Source organism: Alligator sinensis, unplaced genomic scaffold (genome assembly GCF_000455745.1).
Source record: "Alligator sinensis unplaced genomic scaffold, ASM45574v1 scaffold550_1, whole genome shotgun sequence".
Classification (NCBI taxonomy): Eukaryota; Metazoa; Chordata; order Crocodylia; family Alligatoridae; genus Alligator; species Alligator sinensis.
In genome coordinates, this window is record NW_005841980.1 from 2,404,489 (window position 1) to 2,425,243 (window position 20,755).

The 20,755-nt window shown below is 61.5% G+C and overlaps 1 protein-coding gene across 4 annotated transcripts; it reads left to right on the forward strand.

Moving 5' to 3' along the window:
- Nucleotides 1-481: 481 nt before the first annotated feature.
- On the forward strand, nucleotides 482-19,090 carry ANXA6 (annexin A6). 4 transcript variants are annotated; one of them, XM_006021144.3, is made up of 26 exons: nucleotides 483-721; nucleotides 4,258-4,313; nucleotides 7,202-7,292; nucleotides 7,533-7,627; nucleotides 7,728-7,841; nucleotides 7,928-8,018; nucleotides 8,204-8,283; nucleotides 8,366-8,422; nucleotides 9,315-9,408; nucleotides 9,812-9,907; nucleotides 10,338-10,396; nucleotides 10,637-10,759; nucleotides 11,338-11,396; nucleotides 12,460-12,544; nucleotides 13,278-13,359; nucleotides 13,601-13,695; nucleotides 13,932-14,045; nucleotides 14,139-14,229; nucleotides 14,446-14,525; nucleotides 15,206-15,259; nucleotides 16,843-16,860; nucleotides 17,235-17,328; nucleotides 17,644-17,739; nucleotides 17,827-17,885; nucleotides 18,159-18,281; nucleotides 18,711-19,090. In XM_006021144.3, exons 2-26 carry the CDS (start codon nucleotides 4,296-4,298, stop codon nucleotides 18,768-18,770), a joined length of 2,028 nt encoding a protein of 675 aa, XP_006021206.1. In that variant the 5' UTR covers nucleotides 483-721; nucleotides 4,258-4,295; the 3' UTR covers nucleotides 18,771-19,090. The 4 variants fall into 4 exon arrangements, with proteins under 4 accessions (XP_006021208.1, XP_006021206.1, XP_025056779.1 ...); XM_025200994.1 differs by having other exon boundaries at nucleotides 18,714-19,090; XM_006021145.3 differs by lacking the exon at nucleotides 483-721 and adding an exon at nucleotides 1,210-1,354 and having other exon boundaries at nucleotides 18,711-18,770.
- The last annotated feature ends 1,665 nt before the right edge of the window (nucleotides 19,091-20,755 follow it).

The window sequence follows — 20,755 nt, forward strand, 5'->3', positions numbered from 1 at the left end:
CCACCCGGCTGGGCCCTCCCCACCCTCCTGCAGCGCTAGCTGCTGGCAGCTCGGAGCAGCACAGAGGCATCAAGCCCAAGGGCCTGAGACAGCTGCCTCCTTTTCAGTGCCTTCATCCATGCACTTTCCTAGCAGGCTGCAAAGCCCCCCACCCCGGCTCCCTCCAGAGCCTGGGGAAGCGGCAGGCCGAGGGGGGCTGCGTGTGCAGGACCAGGGCACTTTAGAGCTGGCATGCCAGGGCATCCAGCGTGATCCCTGCACCAGGCTCTGAAGTCAGGTGCTGGCACAGGGATGGTTCAAGGGGCTCGTGCATCTTAGACCCTGGGGGATAAGCTATGCCTATCACCCCCGATTGCCTCCAGCTCTGCTATCCCTCCAGGCACACCGTGCACAGCTGATCTCCATTCCCCCTGCTGCAGGGAGATATTTCACCAGCTGACAAAGGCTGGGTGTTGTTTTTCCGCAGCCTGCCGCCTCTCTGCTTGCCAGGCTGGGCTATTTCCTCTGGGGCTGGAGAGATCGGAGGGGCCTGTGTCCCCCCTGGACCCCTCTGCCCCCACCTGCCGGGAGAGGGTGGCCAGGAGGGGCTGTCGGGGATTGGAGAGCGTGACAGCTGCAGTGCAAGGAGGCTGGGCTTCCCCTGCCACAGCCACTGAGCCCAGCTGCTGCGGGGAGGCAGTGCTGCTTCCAGCGCCCTGCACAAGAGGCCTCAGCACCGCAAGTAAGTCTGAGCCGCGGTGGGGACCCCTGCGTCATAGGGGGAGCTGGTACCCCATGGGGGGGGAAGACACCCTGGTAGCACCCTCTGTGTTTGCAAAAGGGGCTTTGGGAGTTTTGGGCTCCCCCCGTGCCTGCCTTTAGGGTCAGTTCTTGATGCTTGATACCCTGCCCTGCCCTGTGCCCACGCAGCCTGGCCTGTTGCACGCCTGCTGGAGCTGGCGCTCGGGGGACCTGGGCAGTGTGTGCAATGAGGGAACTGCTGGGCGTGTGCGAGCCCTGCAGCAGGGATGCCAAGCCGAGCCCAAGGGGTTTGCTTGGCTGGTCCCAGCGGGCAAATCCAGCCCATAGGCAGCCAGCAAAGCCCGACCCCAAGGCAGGGTGGACCTGCCCCCTTGACAGACTAAGTCACATCTGTAGCAGGAGATGGTGCAAACATTCATGAATTCGCATTCGCTTCTCTGTTCTCTCCTTGGACTCTTCCAGGACCATTTTTTTCCTCTCCTCCTGAAACTTTGTAGGGCTGTGTTTAAAAGGAGGGGTTTGCCAGCTCGGGTCTGGGGGTCTCTTTGGGCTGCTGCAAATTTGGCTGCTTGTCACAGGCTGGAGGATCGAAGGTTGTTGCATGCCCTGCCAGGTATCTCAGGGGTGTGGGGAAACATGGGCATCTCCTTTTTTTTTAATTTTTTTTTTTTTTTTTTTTTTTTTTTTTTTTTTTTTTGCCCTCCCATGGGGTCTGCCGGGGGGGCCCCGCACTGAGCTCCTGGGACAGGGCTGGGGTCCGCGCCTTCCCTGTTGCTCAAGGAGGGTTCCCTAAAAGAGCCTGCCTGTCGACCACCCGGTCCGTCCACGGCCTGGCACTGGCTGGGCCCTGTCCTTTGTGGCTGCCAGTTCTGCAAGACTTAAAAATAACCCCTAGGCCGTGGCTTCCCCAGCTCTGTGCGAAAGAGGAAACCCAGAGCAACCACGCAAAAGCAGGCAGGGCTTTCGTCTCACATTGTGGGGGGATTTGTGGCTGGCTCTTGGAGCACCCCCAGGGCACGGAGCAGGTGGGAGCTGTTTGGGAAGGGGAGCCCGGGGCAGGTTATCTGCTCCACAAAGGGTTAAGAGGGTGGGGAGGGATGGCTTGCCGGTAAATCATTGATGAGCATCCCCCTGAGCACCTGGAGCATTGTTAGCTGCAGCTGCTGTTGTGCTCCCAGGACCCCACCCTGGGTCCAGGCAGCTGCAAAGGGAAGGGCCTGGGATTCTCAGCAAATGTGAATTTGCAAGTGTGAAGGGTGATTTTCCACACCCTACCCCTCGCTAGAAGCCCTGAAGCCAGCGTGCACAGCAGTGCTGGAAATAGCTCATTGCCACCCCATGCTTGTTGCCCCAAGCCGCCACGCCAACTGCCCTGGGGGAAGAGAGAGGCTGGCTCCAGGCTGGAGGCCCCTGACAGACGGGGGGCACCGGGAGCCCCTGTTTGAAATGCTGGGGAGCAGAGGTGACCCACTGCAGGGCACTGATAAGGTGCCAGGCTGGGCAGTGGGCAGTCTCTGGGTGCCTTGCAGGGCACCGCATGCTCCTGGCTGCAGGGAGCATGCAGGATGCATTTGGCCGCGCCCTGCTGCATGTCTCTGCTGCGGGCGGATGCACGGTGGAGGATGGCCTGGGAGGTGGGGCCGTGTCCACAGCCCGGGAGTGAGATGGTGACGGACCCCCTCTACCCCACCAGTGCTGGGAGCCAGCACAGAGCCCCCTCTGAGCATGGGCTCTGGGCCCAGGGGGGTGGGCAGCTGCCAGGCGGCTGTCGCTGCAGCTGTTCCCTGCAGCCTCCTGCTCTCCGGTATGCACCGGATAAAGGTGGGGGGAGGTAGAAGAGGTAGTGGTGATCCCTTCAGAGTGGGGTTCAGCCTCAGGGAAGTGCCCGTCAGCCTCCTCCAAGGCTGTGGGGCCTGAGAGAGCTGCCCCCCAGCTCGGGGTGAAGGAGCCCCTGCAGCCGGCAGGATGCCAGGCCCACAGCGGGGCAAAGCAGAGCACCCACGGTGCCCACATCCACTGCCCTGCACCCTGGGGGTGGATACGCATGTCCACCGAGACCCCACGGAGCAGGCGGAGAGCAGAGGCCCATGCTGGTGCATAAAGGAGGGCTCCACCCCAAGCCCGTCCCCTGGGTGCTAGCAACAGTGACCAGCCCAAGGTTGCTGGCACATTGCGGCGGGCGAGAAGCAAGCCCCGAGACCCCAAGCACGGCACGCCGGAGGGGTTTGGCGGCCTGCGAGCTGCTCCCAGGCTGAGGGCCCCTCTTGAAACCGCTGCCTGGGCACCGCGCCACGGCCGAGCGCTCTTGCAACGTGTCGGGCAGGGAGGGGGAGCGAGGGGATCAGGTGACACGCCACGCAGCCCGGTGCTCATTCATTTCCATGCTCCCTGGCCCCACGGCTTTGCTCTCCCCCCAGAGCAAAAGCGCCTGCTTCCCTCGGGGACCCCCGTCCGTCCCAGGGGCAGGGGCAGGCCCCCCCCCCCCCCCCCGGCTTCCGCTGGGGTGCACGTGATCCTCGAGGACTGCAAGTTGCCATGGGGACCCCGCACTGACTTCCTGGGGCTGGGGCTGCATCCGGCTCTGATTTCTAATCTCGGCTGCGTGGCCAGGGTTGAGATGGGGAGCGGCAAGTGGAAGGGCCAGGCCCAAGCCTGGGGTCTCCGGGGGGCTGGAGGGAGCCAGCCAGCGAGTGTGAGCATCGTCTGGCTTCCCCCATCCCGCCCAGGGCTGGGGATCCGCATTGCAGGGCTCCTGGAGGTGTATCCAGTGCAGCCTCCATCCCCTCCCTGGCTCATCAGCTGGGCTCTGTGGAGGTGTTCACCATCACCCTCTCCCCCACTGAGATCCAGGACCAGTGCCCTGTCACACCAGTGCTCCCCCCTGGTTTAACTGGGGTGCTCATGCTGGGTCCCGGGGCTGTGCAAGCTATGGGTGCCAAGGGGCTGGTGCAGCAGCGTGTCATGCTCCAGACACAAGTGCCAGCAGAGCCCGGAGAGGGATGGGGTTTCCTGGCAGCCAACAGCTGGGTAGCGAGGAGGGGGTCTCCCAGGCAGCCAGGCCCGGGCATTTGGTGCAAGATGTCAGTGAGGAGCCACAAATGCCCCTTGCTCAGTGCAGCTCCCTGCTGCTTCTCCTTCCCCTCCCTGCCTTCACCTGGGACGCGGAGCAGAGCATCGGGAAGCAGACCCAGCAGCCGGGCAGAGTGGCACCCATATACCTAGGGGCCATATGTCACCCAGGGGGCAATGCCAGCCCTTCCCTGCACCCGGGCTCTGCCTGCCAACCCCTATCTGCACACCTGCCTGGGCTCTGGGGGTGTACAGAGCAGCAGTGGGTCAAGGACGGCTGGGCCAGCTCAGCCAGGCATTCGGGGCGGTCACTGCGTGGTGGGGGCCAACAGGATAATCCAGACCAGCTTTCTGTCCTGGGTCAAGCTAGGTAAAAGCCAGAGCCAGTTACTCCAGATTCACGCCATGTCCCCCTGCTCATGCCTTTATCCTCCCTTTTCCCTGCAGCTCCTGCCTCGCTGCCTCCTGGACTCTGACCAGCAGCCATGGCACCCACAGGAAAGGTACCGTACTCCCTCCAAGTGCTGCCATCCTCTGCCAAGCCAGGGGTCCCAGGGGGTCTTGACATGGGTCCCTGGCAGGGGCAGGCAGTCTCAAGGGGCTTGATTATGCTTGGTATTTCTTCTGGCTCCTCTGCACCCTGCCAGCAGCTCCAGGGCAGCTGCAGCCCACCTGCCAAGACTCCCGAACCCTTGGGCGAGCAGGTCTGTCCTTGGGTTGGCCCAGGATCTCGCCGTGTCCCTGCCATGGGGGCACGGGACCTGTCTGCATGGCTGTTTGTTTGCTTTCGGCTCGGAGCAGCCAGGACGTGGGCGCTGAGCGAGGGAGATGCAAGGTCCTGCTGACGGAGGCTGTTTACATTCCCTGCTCTCGGCACAAGCTTGTGATCCCAGCAGAGCTGGCGGGGAGGCAGGGCTGTGATGGAGGAAAGAAGCAGGGAGAGGAGGTGTCAATGAAACCCACACCCGTGTGCAACACGGCTATTGCGGGCCAGAGCAGCCCCTGGCCACCTCCGCGGTGCAAGGCCCTGCTCCTCCCCACCCAAGCTTATTATCAATGAAGTTCGTTATCCCTGGCATCGTTGCCTCCACTTTGCACATCCCTTGTGGTGGCTCACACTCCCCCCAGCCAGCGCCAGCGTTTTCCCCCTTGCAGCACACCCCTGTCGGGGATCCAGGCAGGCAAAGTGTCATGGCCAAGACCATGCCATCAGGCAGTGGCAGAACAGAGAGGAGAGCCCAGGAGGGCCTGATGAAGATGGGGGGGGCATTTGCATCTGCATGATGCTGCTCTGGGCCTGATCCATATAGGACAGGGCTCTGCTACAGCTTCCCATGCCTGCCTAGCTGCTGAGGCTCGGCCCCTGCTTCCACCCCCCGTGCCAGCCTGAAAGGCGTCCATCTGTCCAGGTGATGTGGCCTTGGAGGGGCTCTGATAGAGTCCCTTGGGGACAGCTAAGGGCCCCCCATTCTCTCTGCCCCCCATTTTGGAGGCATAAGAGCTGCCACTGACTGGGTCAGACCCTAGGCCCATTTTGCCCGGTCTCCCGTGGCACATGGTGGCAGAGAGAGGAGGATGAAGGGAGAGCAACCAGGGTCCAACCAAGGCTTTTTTCCCCCCTGTTCCTTACCCTTGCAGCCTCCAGCATTTAAGATCTGTGAGCGTGAATTTGTGAATCTAGGGAGTTGGAGACCCCTTGCTCTTGTCTTGAGAGACGGCCGATAATCAATCCCCATTTATTTTCTCTTTGCCAGTTAGCATTTTGCAAACCCTTCTCATCTCCCACCTCAAGCACCTCTTCTAAGCTGACCAGGCCTGGCCTCTTTAGTCTCTCCCTAGCTGGAGACCTCTCCGTGCCACTCGTCATCCTTGTTGCCCTTCTCTGAACTGTCCCTAGGTCTTCTCTCCTCTTTCTGAGGCATGGGGACCTGAGCTGGGCACAGTATTGCAGGCACGAACGCACCATGGATGTATGACGGCCTGTTCCCTGGAAGGGCCTCAATGCTTCATCCCATTGCAGGATGAACAACCCCCGGTGCTGCAGGGGAGAGAAAGGCAGGAGGGACGGGGCAGGGCTCCAGCAGCATGTGCCCGTGTTCGGGTCCCCAGCGTTAGTGAGGCAGGGCAGATGGAGGAGGAGGAAAGACGTGCTGGGAATCCAGCTTCCAAGCCGAGGAGCGGCCCGGCTATTTATAGTGCCTGGCCATCTCGAGCTGGCGTGATGCAGCGCCGTGGGGGAAGGGAGACCGGGAGGTGGGAGCTGCCCCGTGGTACCCACCAGCCCCAGTCCCAGAGGGGGATGGGTGGCCTGGGGGTCCCAGGGGCACTGGAGACAGGTGCCAACCCTCATCTGCAAGCAGCAACCGAGAGACCTCTGCAAGCCCAGCTCCACAGGGATAGGGCATGGTATGGCTGCAGCATTTCTTTGGGGAACAACCTCGAAGAGGGATGCTTTGGGGTCCCTTGAACCCTTGAGAGCCCAGTGCCAGGCTCCTGAGGGGGTACTGTTCTTGACTCTGCCACCGCCTCACTGTGTGGCCTCAGTTACGACACTGAGCCACCCCGCACCTCTACCCCCCCTAGGCCAGCAGTGGCGAGGACTGCCAATCTCTCACTCCCACGATGCAGGGGGGATATTAAGCCCTTTAACTGCATGAGCGCGGTGTGCCCCTGCCCAGAGGTTGAGCTGCCGCTGCCAGTCCCAGCCCACTGCTTCGCCCCGCCAAGATCCCCTGCTTGGACCTCTCCAAAGCCAGCGTGCACCCGCCCCTCCCCCTGCAGCCGTTGTCTCGGGCCAGCGCCCGCCTCGCCTGGGAGCGTGTATTTATGTCTCGCCGAGGCATGTGTGTGGGCAGCTGCAAGGGGACGCGGCAGCTTACGGGAAAGCCATGAATCCCCTGCAACCCGATGCTGCTCGGAGCCGGGCAGAGCGCCGGGTCCCTCCTGCCCACGTAGGGGGCACGGGCCCCCCCAGGACTGGATGCATACTGGCAGGGGTCAGCGTGCCGGGCTGCACTGCAGGATGGGAAGAACGTGACTCTGTTGGGTTTGGCTGGGAGGCAATGCTTCCTTGTGGTTAGAGCAGAGGGCGCGGACTCGGACACCTGGGTTCTGTCCCTGCATAAATGGCTGGTTGGCTGGGGGACCCTGGGCACATCTCTCCCTGTAGTTGTGCCTCAGTTTCCTCCCCCCGACACACCTCCCCTCTGTGAAATGGAGATGCCCAGCAACTAGTCCGGGCTTGGTCGGCTCCCGGCTGTATTGGGAATGCCCCTGCCAGGAAACGGGGTCTTCATGGGGTTAGCCATGGAGGAGACTTCTCCTGCCCTGGGAGCCTGGAGGAAAGCAAGCCAGGCTCCTGATTCTCCCCGTCTTGCCCCTCTCTCTGCAGGCTGGCATCTACCGGGGCTCGGTGAAGGACTTCCCCGACTTCAATGCCGAGCAGGATGCCGAGGCGCTGTACAACGCCATGAAGGGCTTCGGTACGTGTGCCCCACCTGGGAATCCCCCGGGAGGCAGATGCTAGGAGCCTGCGGGCAGCCATCCAGGCCAGGCTGGCACTGGATGGGGGCCAGGGAGGGCAGTGAGGGCAGTGCTGGGTCCGTCCCGTCGGTCTCTCCATCCTCCCTGCGCCTTCTCACCCCCCCGGGATCTGCTCCCGGAGCAGCCGGGTCCCCAGCAGTAGCTGTCGCTGCCATGCGAGTGACCGTGTCTCCCCACAGGCAGCGACAAGGAGGCCATCCTGGACCTGATCACGTCCCGCAGCAACCGGCAGAGGGTGGAGATCTGCCAGGCCTACAAGTCGCTGTACGGCAAGGTACGAGCAGGGACTGTGCAGGGGGAGGAGGTGATGCGAGGTCCATCCATTCCCCGGGGCACGCCAGCCCGCCGGCACCTCACGCCCTCTTCCCTGCCAGGACCTGATTGCCGACCTGAAGTATGAGCTGACTGGGAAGTTCGAGAGGCTCATCGTGGGGCTGATGAGGCCCCCGCCGTACCATGATGCCAAGGAGATCAAGGATGCCATCCAGGTAAGAGATGGCTCCATGCAGCCCAGCTCGGGCACTGCCAGGCTGCCTGGAGCCAGCTCCTAGCATCGCCCCTTCTCTGCCCGCAGGGTGCTGGCACCGATGAGAAGTGCCTGATTGAGATCATGGCCTCCCGCACCAACCGGCAAATGCACGCTTTGCTGGCAGCCTACAGAGACGGTGAGAGCAGGGGGCTGGGGCCATGCCACCTGTCCTGGGCTGGGGACGGAGCCAGGGTGCTGGCAGAAACTGCCACTGGGCAAGAGAGGGTGGGTGGGGGCCTGCATGGATGTGGATGGGAGAGAGACCCTGCTGTGTGAGGGCTGGAGACCAGCTCGCCCTGCTGACCCTTCTCCCTGCCACAGCCTACGAGAAGGAACTGGAGGGTGACATCCTCGGAGACACCTCCGGCCACTTCAGGAAGATGCTGGTCGTCCTGCTGCAGGTGCGTCCCTCCCTCCCTCCCTCCCTGTCTGTCTGTCGATCTGTCCCCCCTCAGTGGGACTGACGCCTTGTCTCTGCTGCAGGGCACCCGGGAGGAGGACGATGTGGTGAGCGAGGACCTGGTGGAGCAGGATGCCAAGGTAAGTGCTGGGAGCACTGTCTTTGTGGACGGTGTCTGCTGGCAGGTATGGCCACCGTGCTGGGCTTGCTGGACCCTTCCAGCCCTGCGGTCCCCGGTTCCCTGCCAGCCAGGATGGGTTCAGCTTGTCCCCAACCATCTTGTGCAGGTGGGTGCTGCAGGGGGGGCGGTGCAGATCGGCCCCTTATGGGCTGCCCTTTGGCTGGGTAGAAAGGCTCCTACACGCACCCAGCTGGGGCCCCGGGACCTGCAAGGGAAGTCGGGGCAGGCAACCCATAGGGACCCACACACACACTCGCACTGTGTGCATGTGCATTGCATGCATTCACTGCACACGCATTGCATGCACGTGCACCCACGTTGCACACTTACAAACTACACACACATTACACATCCACATGCATTGGCCACGTGCATACATTGCATGCATGCTTATTGCTCGCATACACATTACACATGCACGTGTTGCATGCACACGCATTGCATGCACATGCATTGCTCACATCTACATTACACATTGCCCATTATCCATGTGCATTGGCCATGTGCACGCATTGCTCACATGCACGTGTTGCATGCATTATGTGTACATTACACACTCCACACATGCATGCATTGCATGCACACGCGTTACACATGATGCAAGTGCAGTGCGCACATGTGCATCTACATTATGCGTGTGCACACAGTCACGGACACAACAGGTAAAGGAGATGAACCAGGTCAGACTCTGAGCCGACTGCGCACCTGCGGATGAGGCTGTTGTACAGCCTCCTGCCCTGCCCCATGGGGGCTGGGGCCTGCCCGGGGTGGGGGGCACAGCTGCTGGCTCCTAAGGGTGGTGGATCCCAGAATCCCCCTGGCTCTTCCCACTGCCTTCTCCCTTCTGCCAGGACCTGCTGGATGCCGGGGAGGCGAAATGGGGCACGGACGAGGCCCAGTTCATCTACATCCTGGGGCACCGAAGCAAGCAGCACCTCCGGCTAGGTGAGATCCCCAATCCAACTGGGGAGGGGCCACACCTCACCCTGGGGTGGGGGGGGGGTACTTGTCTCGCCCTCCTGCCAAATGTGGACAAGACGTGTCACCGGGTTTTGTGGGACCAGACGCCTTCGACCCGCTTGCCTGCACCCCAGTCCTGGCACAGCCTTCAGCCTGGGCCCTTAGAGCATTTGCCAGCCTCTTCTGCAGAAGGTGATGCATTTTGGAGAGGGGAGGGACCAAAATCCAGGAGGCAGCACAGATCTGAGGCCCATCGGTGGTGTGTCTCTTGCCACCCCATGGGCAGGGTATTTAGTCTGTGAGCTCCCGGGGGCCCCCCAAAGACGCCAACCCCCTCCCCAGTCCAGAACAGGCTGTGATGGGACCCCTTGTGCGCTCTCTCTGGCAGTCTTCGACGAGTACTTGAAGATCTCCGGGAAGCCCATTGAGTACAGTATCCGGGCCGAGCTGTCCGGGGACTTCGAGAAGTTGATGCTGGCCGTGGGTAAGTGGGCACTTGATGGAGAGCCTGGTAGAGCAGGGTGAGACCCCAAGGTTTGTCCCTCCCAACCATGCAGCAAATGCCTGGACGGTGCGGAGCCCAGCTTGGGGCTATATTGGCCAATGCCCGTTGCGATTCAGCTGGCTGCAATGCACACCCAAAGCTGCAGCTCTTGCTCCATCCAGCCCTCCTTTGCTGTGGAGGGTGAGGAAATGAAGAATAGCTTCAAGAGCCAGTGCTACGGGCATTGCCTGGACCCTGAAGGCAGGAAGCAGAGCCCCAAGCTGGTGTTTGAGACGGGCCCAAGGGAGGAGAGGTCACGAGCCTGGAGGGGTCAACCGAGTACCCCGATCTGGGCCACGGGGGTTGAAGGACGGGGGCAGGCTGAGAGCAAGGATCTGGTCTGACAAAGCTCCCCCCTGTCTCCCTGCAGTGAAGTGCATCAGGAGCACGGCCGAGTACTTTGCTGAGCGGCTCTACAAGGCCATGCAGGTGGGTGCCTGGAGCCCCCTCTGCCAGCCAGGTCCCAGCATCGGGGCCTGAGCTCAGAGCAATGGGAGCTGGGCTGTCGTGCTGGGTGGCAGCAGGCGGGGAGCGGTGCTTTCTGTGCAGAGCAGGTTGCACCGGTACAGAGCCACGGCCCACGGTACTCCCCGGGCAGCCCTGTGGTCCTTGCCCTCTGGGACCATGCCTCACTGGGTGCCTAATGCTCAGCCCATCCCCACCCCCCAGGGCCTGGGCACCAAGGACAACACGCTGATCCGCATCATGGTGTCGCGCAGCGAGATCGACATGCTGGACATCCGCGAGGTGTTTCGCACCAAGTATGAGAAGTCCCTCTACAGCATGATCAAGGTACAGGGACCAGGCAGTAGCTCCCCATCCTCCCTGCTCCCCGGAGCGATGCTGGAGCATCCGAGGCTGCTTCCCATCGACCTGCCTCTTTCCTTGTGCTCTTAAGACAAGCCTCGGGATGCTGCTAGGCCTCCTGGTCCCCGGGGGCACGGGAGCCGTGCCTCTGCTAGCAGCTTGGGCAATGCTAGGCAGGAAATCTCTGGGTGTCCTTGCATAAGCAAGGACATGCATTGACTGGGAGACCATAAGTCTCTCCCAGTCAGGGCTCCCCAGACCTGCTATCTGTGCCAGCATCCTGGCCCCCACAACTGGCCAAAAGCCCCCTCCATTCATCCTGTCACCATCCAGACTGTGTCCCGAGACCAGAATATGTTGGAGGAAAAAGATCTTCCCCCTCTGCTCTCCCCTCTGCCGCGCCGTGCGTGGGGGCAGCGGTGTTGGGGAAGTGCAGAAAGGACCATGCACCACATCCTGCTCGGGCCAGGCTGCCTGTGGGGTCGAAGGAGTGGATGCAGCCAGGAGACCTCCCTCCCTGCTGCAGTTGGGTCTGACGCTTCGCTCCGGCTCTTCCCTTCCAGGAGGACACGTCCGGCGAGTACAAGAAGGCGCTGCTGAAGCTGTGTGGGGGAGACGACGAGTAAGTGTGTGCGCTCGTCCCTCTGGGCTTTATCCTACCCAGGGCCTGAGCACTAGTGGTGCCATGTTGGGGTTTTGCTGTGGTCTTGGAAAAGCCCCCCCATGCACGCACACATGTTGCTGTGGTCTTGGAAAAGCCCAACCATGCATGCACACATACACGTGTGCACACATACATGCATGCACATGAGCGCATGCTTCTTGGTAGGTCCCCCAGGTGAACCCTCTACTTCCAGGCCAGCCCCAGACCCTGCTGACACAAGGCTCCTGCAGCCACCTGCCATGGGGGTGTATGGGAACAGCCCTGCAGAGCCTTGCTCCGGGTGATGGTTGGTGCAAAGTCACCCCTAAACCCCGTCAGCTCCCTTCTCCAGGATCCCTGCTCCTCTCGCAGGGACTGGGCCTAGCTGTAGCTGGGAGGTGGAAAAAGCTGGGGACACCTAATGTGTAGGCATCAGTGCCCCTGCCTTGGCCTGGGGGCAGGTGTGGTGCTGGCACGTGTCCCACAGCCCCCAGCAGAAGGAAGTCATCTTTTAGGGCCCAGAGCTCATCCCATCCAGGGCAAGGCAGGCCGTCCCGCCTGCTGGCAGTCATGGCAGTCTGTCCGCTCCAGTCCCTGGGGTAACTCTCCCATCAGGATGCCAGCTGCCTGCATCCCATCCAGGTAGGGGCCAAGCTAGGTGAGGCCAGGCCCCGGCCATGCAAATGTTAACTTGCTGGAAGCAGCACAGCCGCACGGGAGGCAGGGGGTGCTCGGTGCAGGACCCCTCCAGCCAAGCAGCTGAGACAGCACACCGACCGTGCCCTAGAACCGCTAACTGTGTCCGTCCACCTGTGAACGCCCTGGCGCTGCCCTCTCCTGGCATCCCTGAATGCAGCCAGGGGCTTGTAAGCAGAGCAAATGCCCCTCCACCTCCAGGCGGAGCTCAATGGCTTGGGCTGCCCTCCCTAGAAAGTTCCCAGCACTGAGCAGGGTGGGCTGGCCGTGGCAGGCAGGTGTGGGCTCTGCCCGTGGTGGGTGCCTAGACGATGACGGTGGTGTGTGCTGTGCCCTCCCCTTGCAGCGCGGCAGGTGAGTTCTTCCCCGAGGCGGCGCAGGTGGCCTATCGGATGTGGGAGCTTAGCGCGGTGGCAGTGGCTAAAGTCGAGGTCAGAGCTGCCCCCTCCCTCCCCTTGCCCCCTGCTCTCTGCTCCTCGCTGGCTTGGATCTCACTGCCTCTCTCCATCCCTCTGATCTCGGGGGCGGCCTCCTGCACCGCATGCTCCCCGGCGTGCCGACACTAACCGCACTTCTAATACGTGAGCACGGGGCCAGCGACCCTGGAGGCCACGGCGTGGCAGGCTGCATGTGTGTCCCCTGGGCGCTGGCTTTGGGGGTGCCCCCACTCCAGGGCAGCCTGCTCGGGTGGGGACGGGGTGCCCTGTGCACCCATTGTCGGTGGGGCCAGGTGGAAGGGGGTGTGCAGCGGGGAAGCTGTTAGAGGAGGGAGGATTGCCCTGCTGTGCACCAGAGTGGGCACAGTGGGAGTGTTGGGGGGTACCTGCATGGCCCCATGTGTCCGGGGGTCTTGGTCACCCAGGACAGGCACCATGCAAAGGACCCAGAGACCTGGGGAGAGGGGAAGTCTGAGCCCCTCCAAGCCACGTAGCGCTCTCTCTCTCTCTTCCCTGGGTAGGAGGCTCTCTCTGGCCTTTCCCCACCTGGGGGGCAGTTTCTGGGCTCTCTGCTGGCTTGGCTCCCTCTCTCTCTCTCACTGCCGGGCCGCTTGCTCCGATCCCACCAGCCCCTTTGCTCCTCACTTGCTGGGAACCCCTCGTCCCCTCCCCACGGACGGCCCGGGGTGGCTCTCAGATCCCCCCTCAACCCTCTCCCCTCCCGCAGCTGAAAGGCACCGTGCGCCCCGCCACCAACTTCAATGCCGACGGGGATGCCCAGGTGCTGCGGAAAGCCATGAAGGGCCTTGGTGAGTGGGACCCGGGGCCTAGCTGCTGCTAGGGGGGCACCTGCTCTCCTGCCGGGGCTTCAGCCAGGCACAGGGAGGGGACGGGGTGCACTGGCAGGGCGGTCCTTGCTCCGGGCCCGTGCTATGCATCCCCCTGGGGAGGCTCCCGTGCGGTGTCGGAGGTGGCAGGCGTGGGGCTACTGATGTCTCTTCCCGCCTGCCTGTGCCTCCGGCTTCTCACACTGTGACGGTGTCGTTGCAGGTACGGATGAAGATGCCATCATCAGCGTGGTCCCCTACCGGAGCAACGAGCAGAGGCAGCAGATCATCCAAGCCTACAAGTCCCATTATGGCCGGGTAGAGACACAGGCTCCTTCTCTCCTCTCCCTCTGCCCTCCTCCCCTGCTTCATGCCCCTTCAGCTCTTCTCCCCCAGTGTATTTCTTCTGTGCTTCTTGTCTCCGTGTGTCCTCTGTCCTTCCAGCCCAGATCCCCTTGTCCCCTCTCCTCTTCCTCCCAGGCTCCTCACCCCCTCCTACCCTCCGCTCCCTGCCTGGGGATGTGGAGATAACCACAGCCCCTTCCCTGTGGCAGGACCTGCTGGCAGATCTGAAGTCGGAGCTGTCGGGCAGCTTGGCCAAGGTGATCCTTGCACTCATGATGACGCCGGCACAGTACGACGCCAAGCAGCTAAAGAAAGCCATGGAGGTAGGGACTAAACCAGCCCTCCAGGGCACCGTGGAAGTGTCAAATTGATGGGGCTGCCACCCAAACCTCCCTGGCCCTGCCCTTGTCTTCCAGGGTGCTGGCACGGATGAGAGCATCCTCATCGAGATTCTGGCCACACGCAACAACCGGGAAATCCAGGCCATTAATGAGGCCTATGCAGCAGGTGAAGGGGCACGGGGGTCCTCCAGCACAGCCTTGAGTTGCCAGTGCCTCTGGGTGGGAGCCCGTCTGCCCGCACGTGGCTCCATGCCCACGCTGCATGCAAGGCGTCCCTTTCACAGCTGCCCGTGATGCCTGGCTCCTGCCATCCCGGCCGGGAAGGCTCGAGCTGACCGATGCATGCCCTTGCGGCGCTCACCCAGGCTCCCTGTCTCCTCAGTCTACCAGAAGTCACTGGAGGATGCTCTGAGCTCCGATACATCGGGACACTTCAAGAGGATCCTCGTCTCGCTGGCGCTGGTAAGGAGCTGGTCTGGTGGGACAGCAGCCAATCAAACAGCAGGCCCTTGGCCGGGAAAGGGAGAGCCCAGGAGCATCACCAGAGACCAGGGCCAGATCCTCAGCTGCAGCTCCCTGGCAGCCGATCCCCTCCTCAAAGGGCAACTCGGCTTTGATCGCCTCCTGGCCCCTCATCTTCTGGGTTTCTCGCAAGGCAGCTGCATGGTGGCGGGATGTGCAGTGGGGAGCAGGTCCTGTGCCCTCGCTGGGTCGGGTGTTGGTGGTGCTGGAAGCACCGGTGGAGATATCCGCGGTGTGCCCAGGGCAGTGCAGAGGCCAGGCATTGCTGGGATGGTCCTGGCACCTGCAGAGTACAAGGAGAAGGACTTGAGGGGAGGGAGGCAGTGGGACCAGGCGGATCTAGGAATCCCCGCTCCGACACCAGGGCTGCTCAGCCCCCAGTCTCTGCCCATCGCTGGCAAGTCACCATGCAGACACGTTCCCACCAGGGAGCAGAACAGGTCCTCAACAGCTCTTGGACAGCGAGGATTATCTGATCACTACCCCCACGGGCTGTGAGAGCCTCTGCCCTCCAGCTGCCAGGCAAAGCCGGGACTCTAGCACCGCTCTGGGCTCTTCACCTCCGGCAGTAGTGGTTCCTCCCAAGTGCCTAATTTCATTGCTGTCACGTTTAAACACAGGGCAACCGCGACGAAGGAGCAGAAGACCTGACGCAAGCTCATGAGGATGCTAAGGTGAGAGCCGTGCAAGAGGGTGCATGCACACGCACGGGAGGTGGGTGGGGGTGGTGTCTATCTGTCCACCTGGGTTTCCAAGCTGCAGGGGCTCAGCATCTCTGCCAAGGGGGCTGTGGTTCAAGGGTTAAACCTTTTAGGCCCCCATGTCTGTCCATCCTGGCCATGGTGACTTGGGCCATGGAACTGTACGTGGCAGCTCGCAGCCGTGGCCGAAGGCACGGTGCATGGTCCCAGCCCCGTGGAAATCCTTGCCCTGCCCCTGCGTTCTTGCTCAGGGGAGACGCTTGGATGCTGTGAAGCTAGTGAGCAAGGTGCCCGCTTCTGTGGGCCACAAATGCAAGCAAGCCCAGACACCTGCTTTGGTTTTGACCCATGGGAAATACCACCCCCTTGATACTGAGCTTGGAGTGAACCCAGGGCCTCCCAGCAAGGCGCAGCACAAACACTGCTCTCCCCTTGTTCCCTCTTCTGAACAAGAGGAAGAAAACGCTGAGCTTGCCAATGTGGTGCGTGCCCTTTGCCCATCCCCAGCTCGCTCCTCTGGGGTTGCAGCAGCCCCGTCGGTGAGCTGGGTTGGAAGGGCCGGCTTGGAGCAGCGCGGTGGAGTGGGGGGGTCGAGGTTCCTAGGGCTGCATGTCTGCTCCCCCAGCTGTTGGATGGTGACTGTAGTCCGTCCTCCCTGCTTGCCCCCTTGCACTGCCGGGGTTGGAGGCTGCGCTTTGCTTCTCAGGGTTGGAGCTGAGGTCAGATGCAGGCCCCCGGGTGAACGTGCCCCAATTTTCCTAGGGCTCTTGCCAGGGTCTCGCAGAGCCTGCTTCTGCCTTTGGTCTGCGAGGGAACTTCCCCAAGCTCTGTGCTTCCCACTTTCCAGTCTCGGCTGCATGTCTAGCCCCTGCCACGGATGCATTTTTGCGTGGCGGCTGTGCCTGTGGGTGCCGTTCGTGTTGCTGTCAGCAGGGGGGGCATGGACCTCGCGAATGCACCCGGCATCCTCCCAGCCGTCCTTGGCAGAGAGAGAGAGAGAGAGAGAGAGAGAGAGAGAGGCCAGGCAGGCCGGATCAAAACCCAGGTCCCCTGTTCAGCCCGGGCCAGCCACAAATGCTCCCTGCAGCCGCGTGCCAGAAGTCTGAGCAAGACTGACCCCCTACTCCTTGGAGATGCCTGAGCCAGGGAAGGGTGCCAGGGCAACTAGCCCCTGGCTCCCAAACCTGCTAGGTGAATGCTAGCGTGGGCATGCCTGTGGATGGCAGGCTCCTCGGGGCAGGGACCTTGTTCTATGCCGGGTTTGCAAAGCTCTCCATGCATCATTAGTGCTGCAATCCTTTCTTTGAGGGGTGGGGTGTCTGCCCACTACTCTCTCCCCTCACTCCAAAGAAGGATGCATCTAGGTTTGCCAGTAGCCAGACCAGAAAAGGGCCAGGCTAGAAGCCTCCCAGGGCTGTCCCCTCTTCTCCCACACTGTCCTCCATCTCTTTGGGGTCCCTGGGGGTCTCCCTTAGGCCAGGGGCTATCCAGCAAGTCTCTGACCCTGTTGCCTTCCTCTCTCTCTCTCTCTCCCTCTCTCTCTCCCTCTCTGTCAGGTGGTGGCTGAGAACCTGGTGAGTGCCTGTCTTGCTGCACGGTTTCCAGGAGGGCTGCACTGGGGCAGGGGGCACGGGCTGGGCCATTGCACCCCGGGACCAGGCTGCAGGCTCCGGGCGGGGATCCAGGTTCACTCCAGCTGGCATTTCCCATGGGCCGAGGCCCGAGGTCCACACTGAATGGGTGAGCCTGCAGTGGGGGGCAGCTAGCACGGAGGTCCAGGTGGTTTGGATGCAGAGAGCAGCACCAGCCTCCCATTTTAGAGCCAAGAATCCCTTTTCCACAAAGATTTCCCCCCAGAAATGGAGCACTTCTTTCCCGCAAGCCTCCAGGGTGTTGAATTAAGAGCCATGTCTCCCTCTCCCACCTTCATCTGCACTTGGTTTTGCAGAAACTGGCAGATGTCTCCAGCGGCAACACCGACTCCCTGGAGACGCGCTTCCTCAGCATCCTGTGCACCCGCAGCTACCCACACCTGCGCAAAGGTAGGCGCGTGCTGGCTGGAGGTGGCTGTGGGCTCCCTGGCTTTGCATGGGCTTTGAGGGCGAGTGTCCAGCGGTGGCAGCAGGAGGTTCTCCTTTGGGCCCAGGGAAACTGAGTTGCTGCAGGTCACTGGGTTCAAGGGGCAATACTCACGTGCTCTGGTCCACGACGTGGCTTCTGGTGAGCAGGAGACAGGGGGCTCTGCCAGTCTGGGCCCAACTCAAGGCTTCTTTGACCCTTGGCACAACTTGGAGCAGCCTCGGGGCGTGCGTGTCGGGTCGGCTGCTCTGACCGGTGACATCCTCCCCTGCCCGCAGTGTTTCAGGAGTTTGTCAAGATGACCAACCACGACGTGGAACATGCCATCAGGAAGCGCATGTCCGGCGATGTGAGGGACGCGTTCGTGGCCATCGGTGAGCTCCCCGCCAGATGCTAGCGGGGCTGCAGGGCTGGGGCCCTGGGCAGCTCCTGGCAATGCTCACTCTCTTCTCTGTTTCCAGTCCGGAGCATCAAGAACAGGCCGGCCTTCTTTGCTGACAAGCTGTACAAGTCTATGAAGGTAAAGACGATGGGGTTGCTCCCTGACCCGCAGGCGTGTTGGTCCCTGGGGGTCTCCTGTCCAGCCTCTGCCTGATGGCTCAGAGCCCGGGACATGCCACCCCCAGGTCTCCACTGGAGCAGAAGCTGGCAAGGGGGTGGATTCACTCGTGCTATGTGCTGCCCTCGCTGACATGGGCGCCCTGGCCTTAGGCACTAAATAACAGTATTAAAAGCAGGGGCATGGGGCTCCAGTAAGTCTGTTTCTAGGAGAGTCTCTTCTCCTCCTCACCAGGGTATCGGGACAGACGACAGGACCCTCATCAGGATCATAGTCTCCAGGAGCGAGAGCGACCTGCTCAACATCCGGCAGGAGTTCATCGACCTGCATGAGAAGTCGCTGCACCAAATGATTGAGGTGAGGAGGTTGCATCCATCCCTGGCACCAGGGTACCGATGCCAGGTGCCTATCCCCATCCATCTGACCATGGGTGGGCTGTGGTCCCAACAGGGACCCCAGTGGAGGAGCCTGCTTTCCTGGGCTGTCACCTGAGAGCACCGGGGCAGCTCCCCCTGGGGTGACGGGAGTGGAGGGGGCAGGCCTGATGCCTCTCCCCATAACATTAGGAAGACCAGAGCACCCATCACCCTCCTCCTACGGCAGGATCTTGGTCTGCTTCACTCGGGCCACGATCCGTGCATCCCACTTCCCACCGGGGCTCAATGGCTTGGGACTCTTCTTCCAGCCCTGCCCTCCTCTTTTCCCCCCGCACTGCAATGCTGGCCTGCTGGAGCCGGCAGGTTGTGAGATGCTTTGGCTCTTCATGGCCTTTTGGCTTTCGTTCAGAAGGACACGTCCGGGGACTACCGCAAGGCGCTGCTGGCTATCTGTGGCGGGCAGGACTAGCCACCATGGGAGCCCGGCCTGGTACCTGAGCCGTGGGGCATGCACGCGCGGACACCACCTGCACTTCACGGTAGCTTGTAGAGGCTTTGGAGGACACTCAGCTCTGCTCAGAGAAGATTCCCTTTTTGTGCTAGAAAACGAGCCGCAGGAGAAGCTAACCCAGGCAGGCGTCGAGACCACGGGGTGGGACACGGAGGTGGGTGGGGAGGGGAGCCGATGCAGTGACTCGCGTCCAAATGCATCACGAGCCCAGGAGGTCACCCTGCTATATGGGGCAGCAAAAGCCACGTCAATAAACCCTGACTGATGCTGACCACAAACTGAGTCTGGCCTGCTTCTTGCAACAACTTCTTCCGTGGTCGGCTTCTCTTCTCAGGCTGGTTCAGCATCTTGTGGCCCTGTGCTCTGGCCACTGGACAGCTTCATGCTTTCCTTCTGGGGGGCAGGGAGCTGGCGAGAGTCCCCAAGTGCTGTGTGAACCTGAGCCTGCTTCATACTGGTGAACAAGTTAAGAGGCTGTGACTTGGATGATTACACAGTCCGGTGGGTGGGGAATTGGCTGGAGGGTCGCACCCAGGGAGTCGTGGTGGATGGGTCGGTTTCGACCTGGAAGGGTGTGGGCAGTGGGGTCCCACAGGGCTCGGTCCTTGGACCGATACTCTTTAATGTCTTCATCAGCGACTTGGACGAGGGAGGGAAGTGTACTCTGTCCAAGTTTGCGGATGACACAAAACTGTGGGGAGAAGTGGACACACCGGAGGGCAGGGAACAGCTGCAAGCAGACCTGGACAGGTTGGACAAGTGGGCAGGAAACAACAGAATGCAATTCAACAAGGAGAAATGCAAAGTGCTGCACCTAGGGAGGAAAAATGTCCAGCACCCCTACAGCCTAGGGAATGACCTGCTGGGTGGCACAGCAGTGGAAGGGGACCTTGGAGTCCTAGTGGATTCCAAGATGAACATGAGTCGGCAGTGTGACGAAGTCATCAGAAAAACTAACGGCACTTTATCGTGCATCAGCAGATGCATGATGAATAGGTCCAAGGAGGTGATACTTCCCCTCTCTCGGGCGCTGGTCAGACCGCAGTTGGAGTACTGCATGCAGTTCTGGGCACCGCACTTCAAGAGGGCTGCGGATAACCTGGAGAGGGTTCAGAGAAGGGCCACTCGTATGGTTATGGGCCTGCAGACCAAGCCCTACGAGGAGAGACTAGAGAGCCTGGACCTTTTCAGCCTCCGCAAGAGAAGGTTGAGAGGCGACCTTGTGGCTGCCTATAAGTTCATCACGGGGGCACAGAAGGGAATTGGGGAGGGTTTATTCACCAAGGCGCCCCCGGGGGGTACAAGAAATAATGGCCACAAGCTAGCAGAGAGCAGATTTAGACTGGACATTAGGAAGAACTTCTTCCCAGTTCGAGTGGCCAAGGTCTGGAACGGGCTCCCAAGGGAGGTGGTGCTCTCCCCTACCCTGGGGGTCTTCAAGAGGAGGTTAGATAACCATCTAGCTGGGGTCATCTAGACCCAGCCCTCTTTCCTGCCTATGCAGGGGGTCGGACTCGATGATCTATTGAGGTCCCTTCTGACCCTAACATCTATGAATCAAGCAGAGGGAAATCCAGGTCAGGATTGACCTGAGCTAGGGCCAGGGGTGGGTCTGGACACTGCTGGGTCATTCACCACGCACAGCCTGCAAGTGGCACTGGTGCCCTATACAATTCAGCTGTAAAAACCCCCAGACTGGATTCCTGTGCTGCTCTGGTGTGGATGGAGCTGGGCACTGGGCATGTGAGAGTGATAATGCAACCCACCACGATGGTCAGCTGGCTGTGCCACTGCCAGGTCCCATCCCGTGCAAAATTTCCCATGTTTTGCCCATGCATGCACAGGCCAAAATGTTAACCAAGGAAAAACGGTTCTGACTGAGAGGTTCGGTAGCAGCTCCAGCCTTCACCCCTTGGGCAAAGGCATCACAGCCTGATGGTGGG

Bases quoted from the DNA above. Each gene is read 5' to 3' on its own strand.
- ANXA6 (XM_006021144.3), top strand. The intron at 9,908-10,337 runs GTAAGTGGGCAC...GTCTCCCTGCAG, and splicing joins GAAGTTGATGCTGGCCGTGG to TGAAGTGCATCAGGAGCACG. The intron at 14,526-15,205 runs GTAAGGAGCTGG...GTTTAAACACAG, and splicing joins TCCTCGTCTCGCTGGCGCTG to GGCAACCGCGACGAAGGAGC.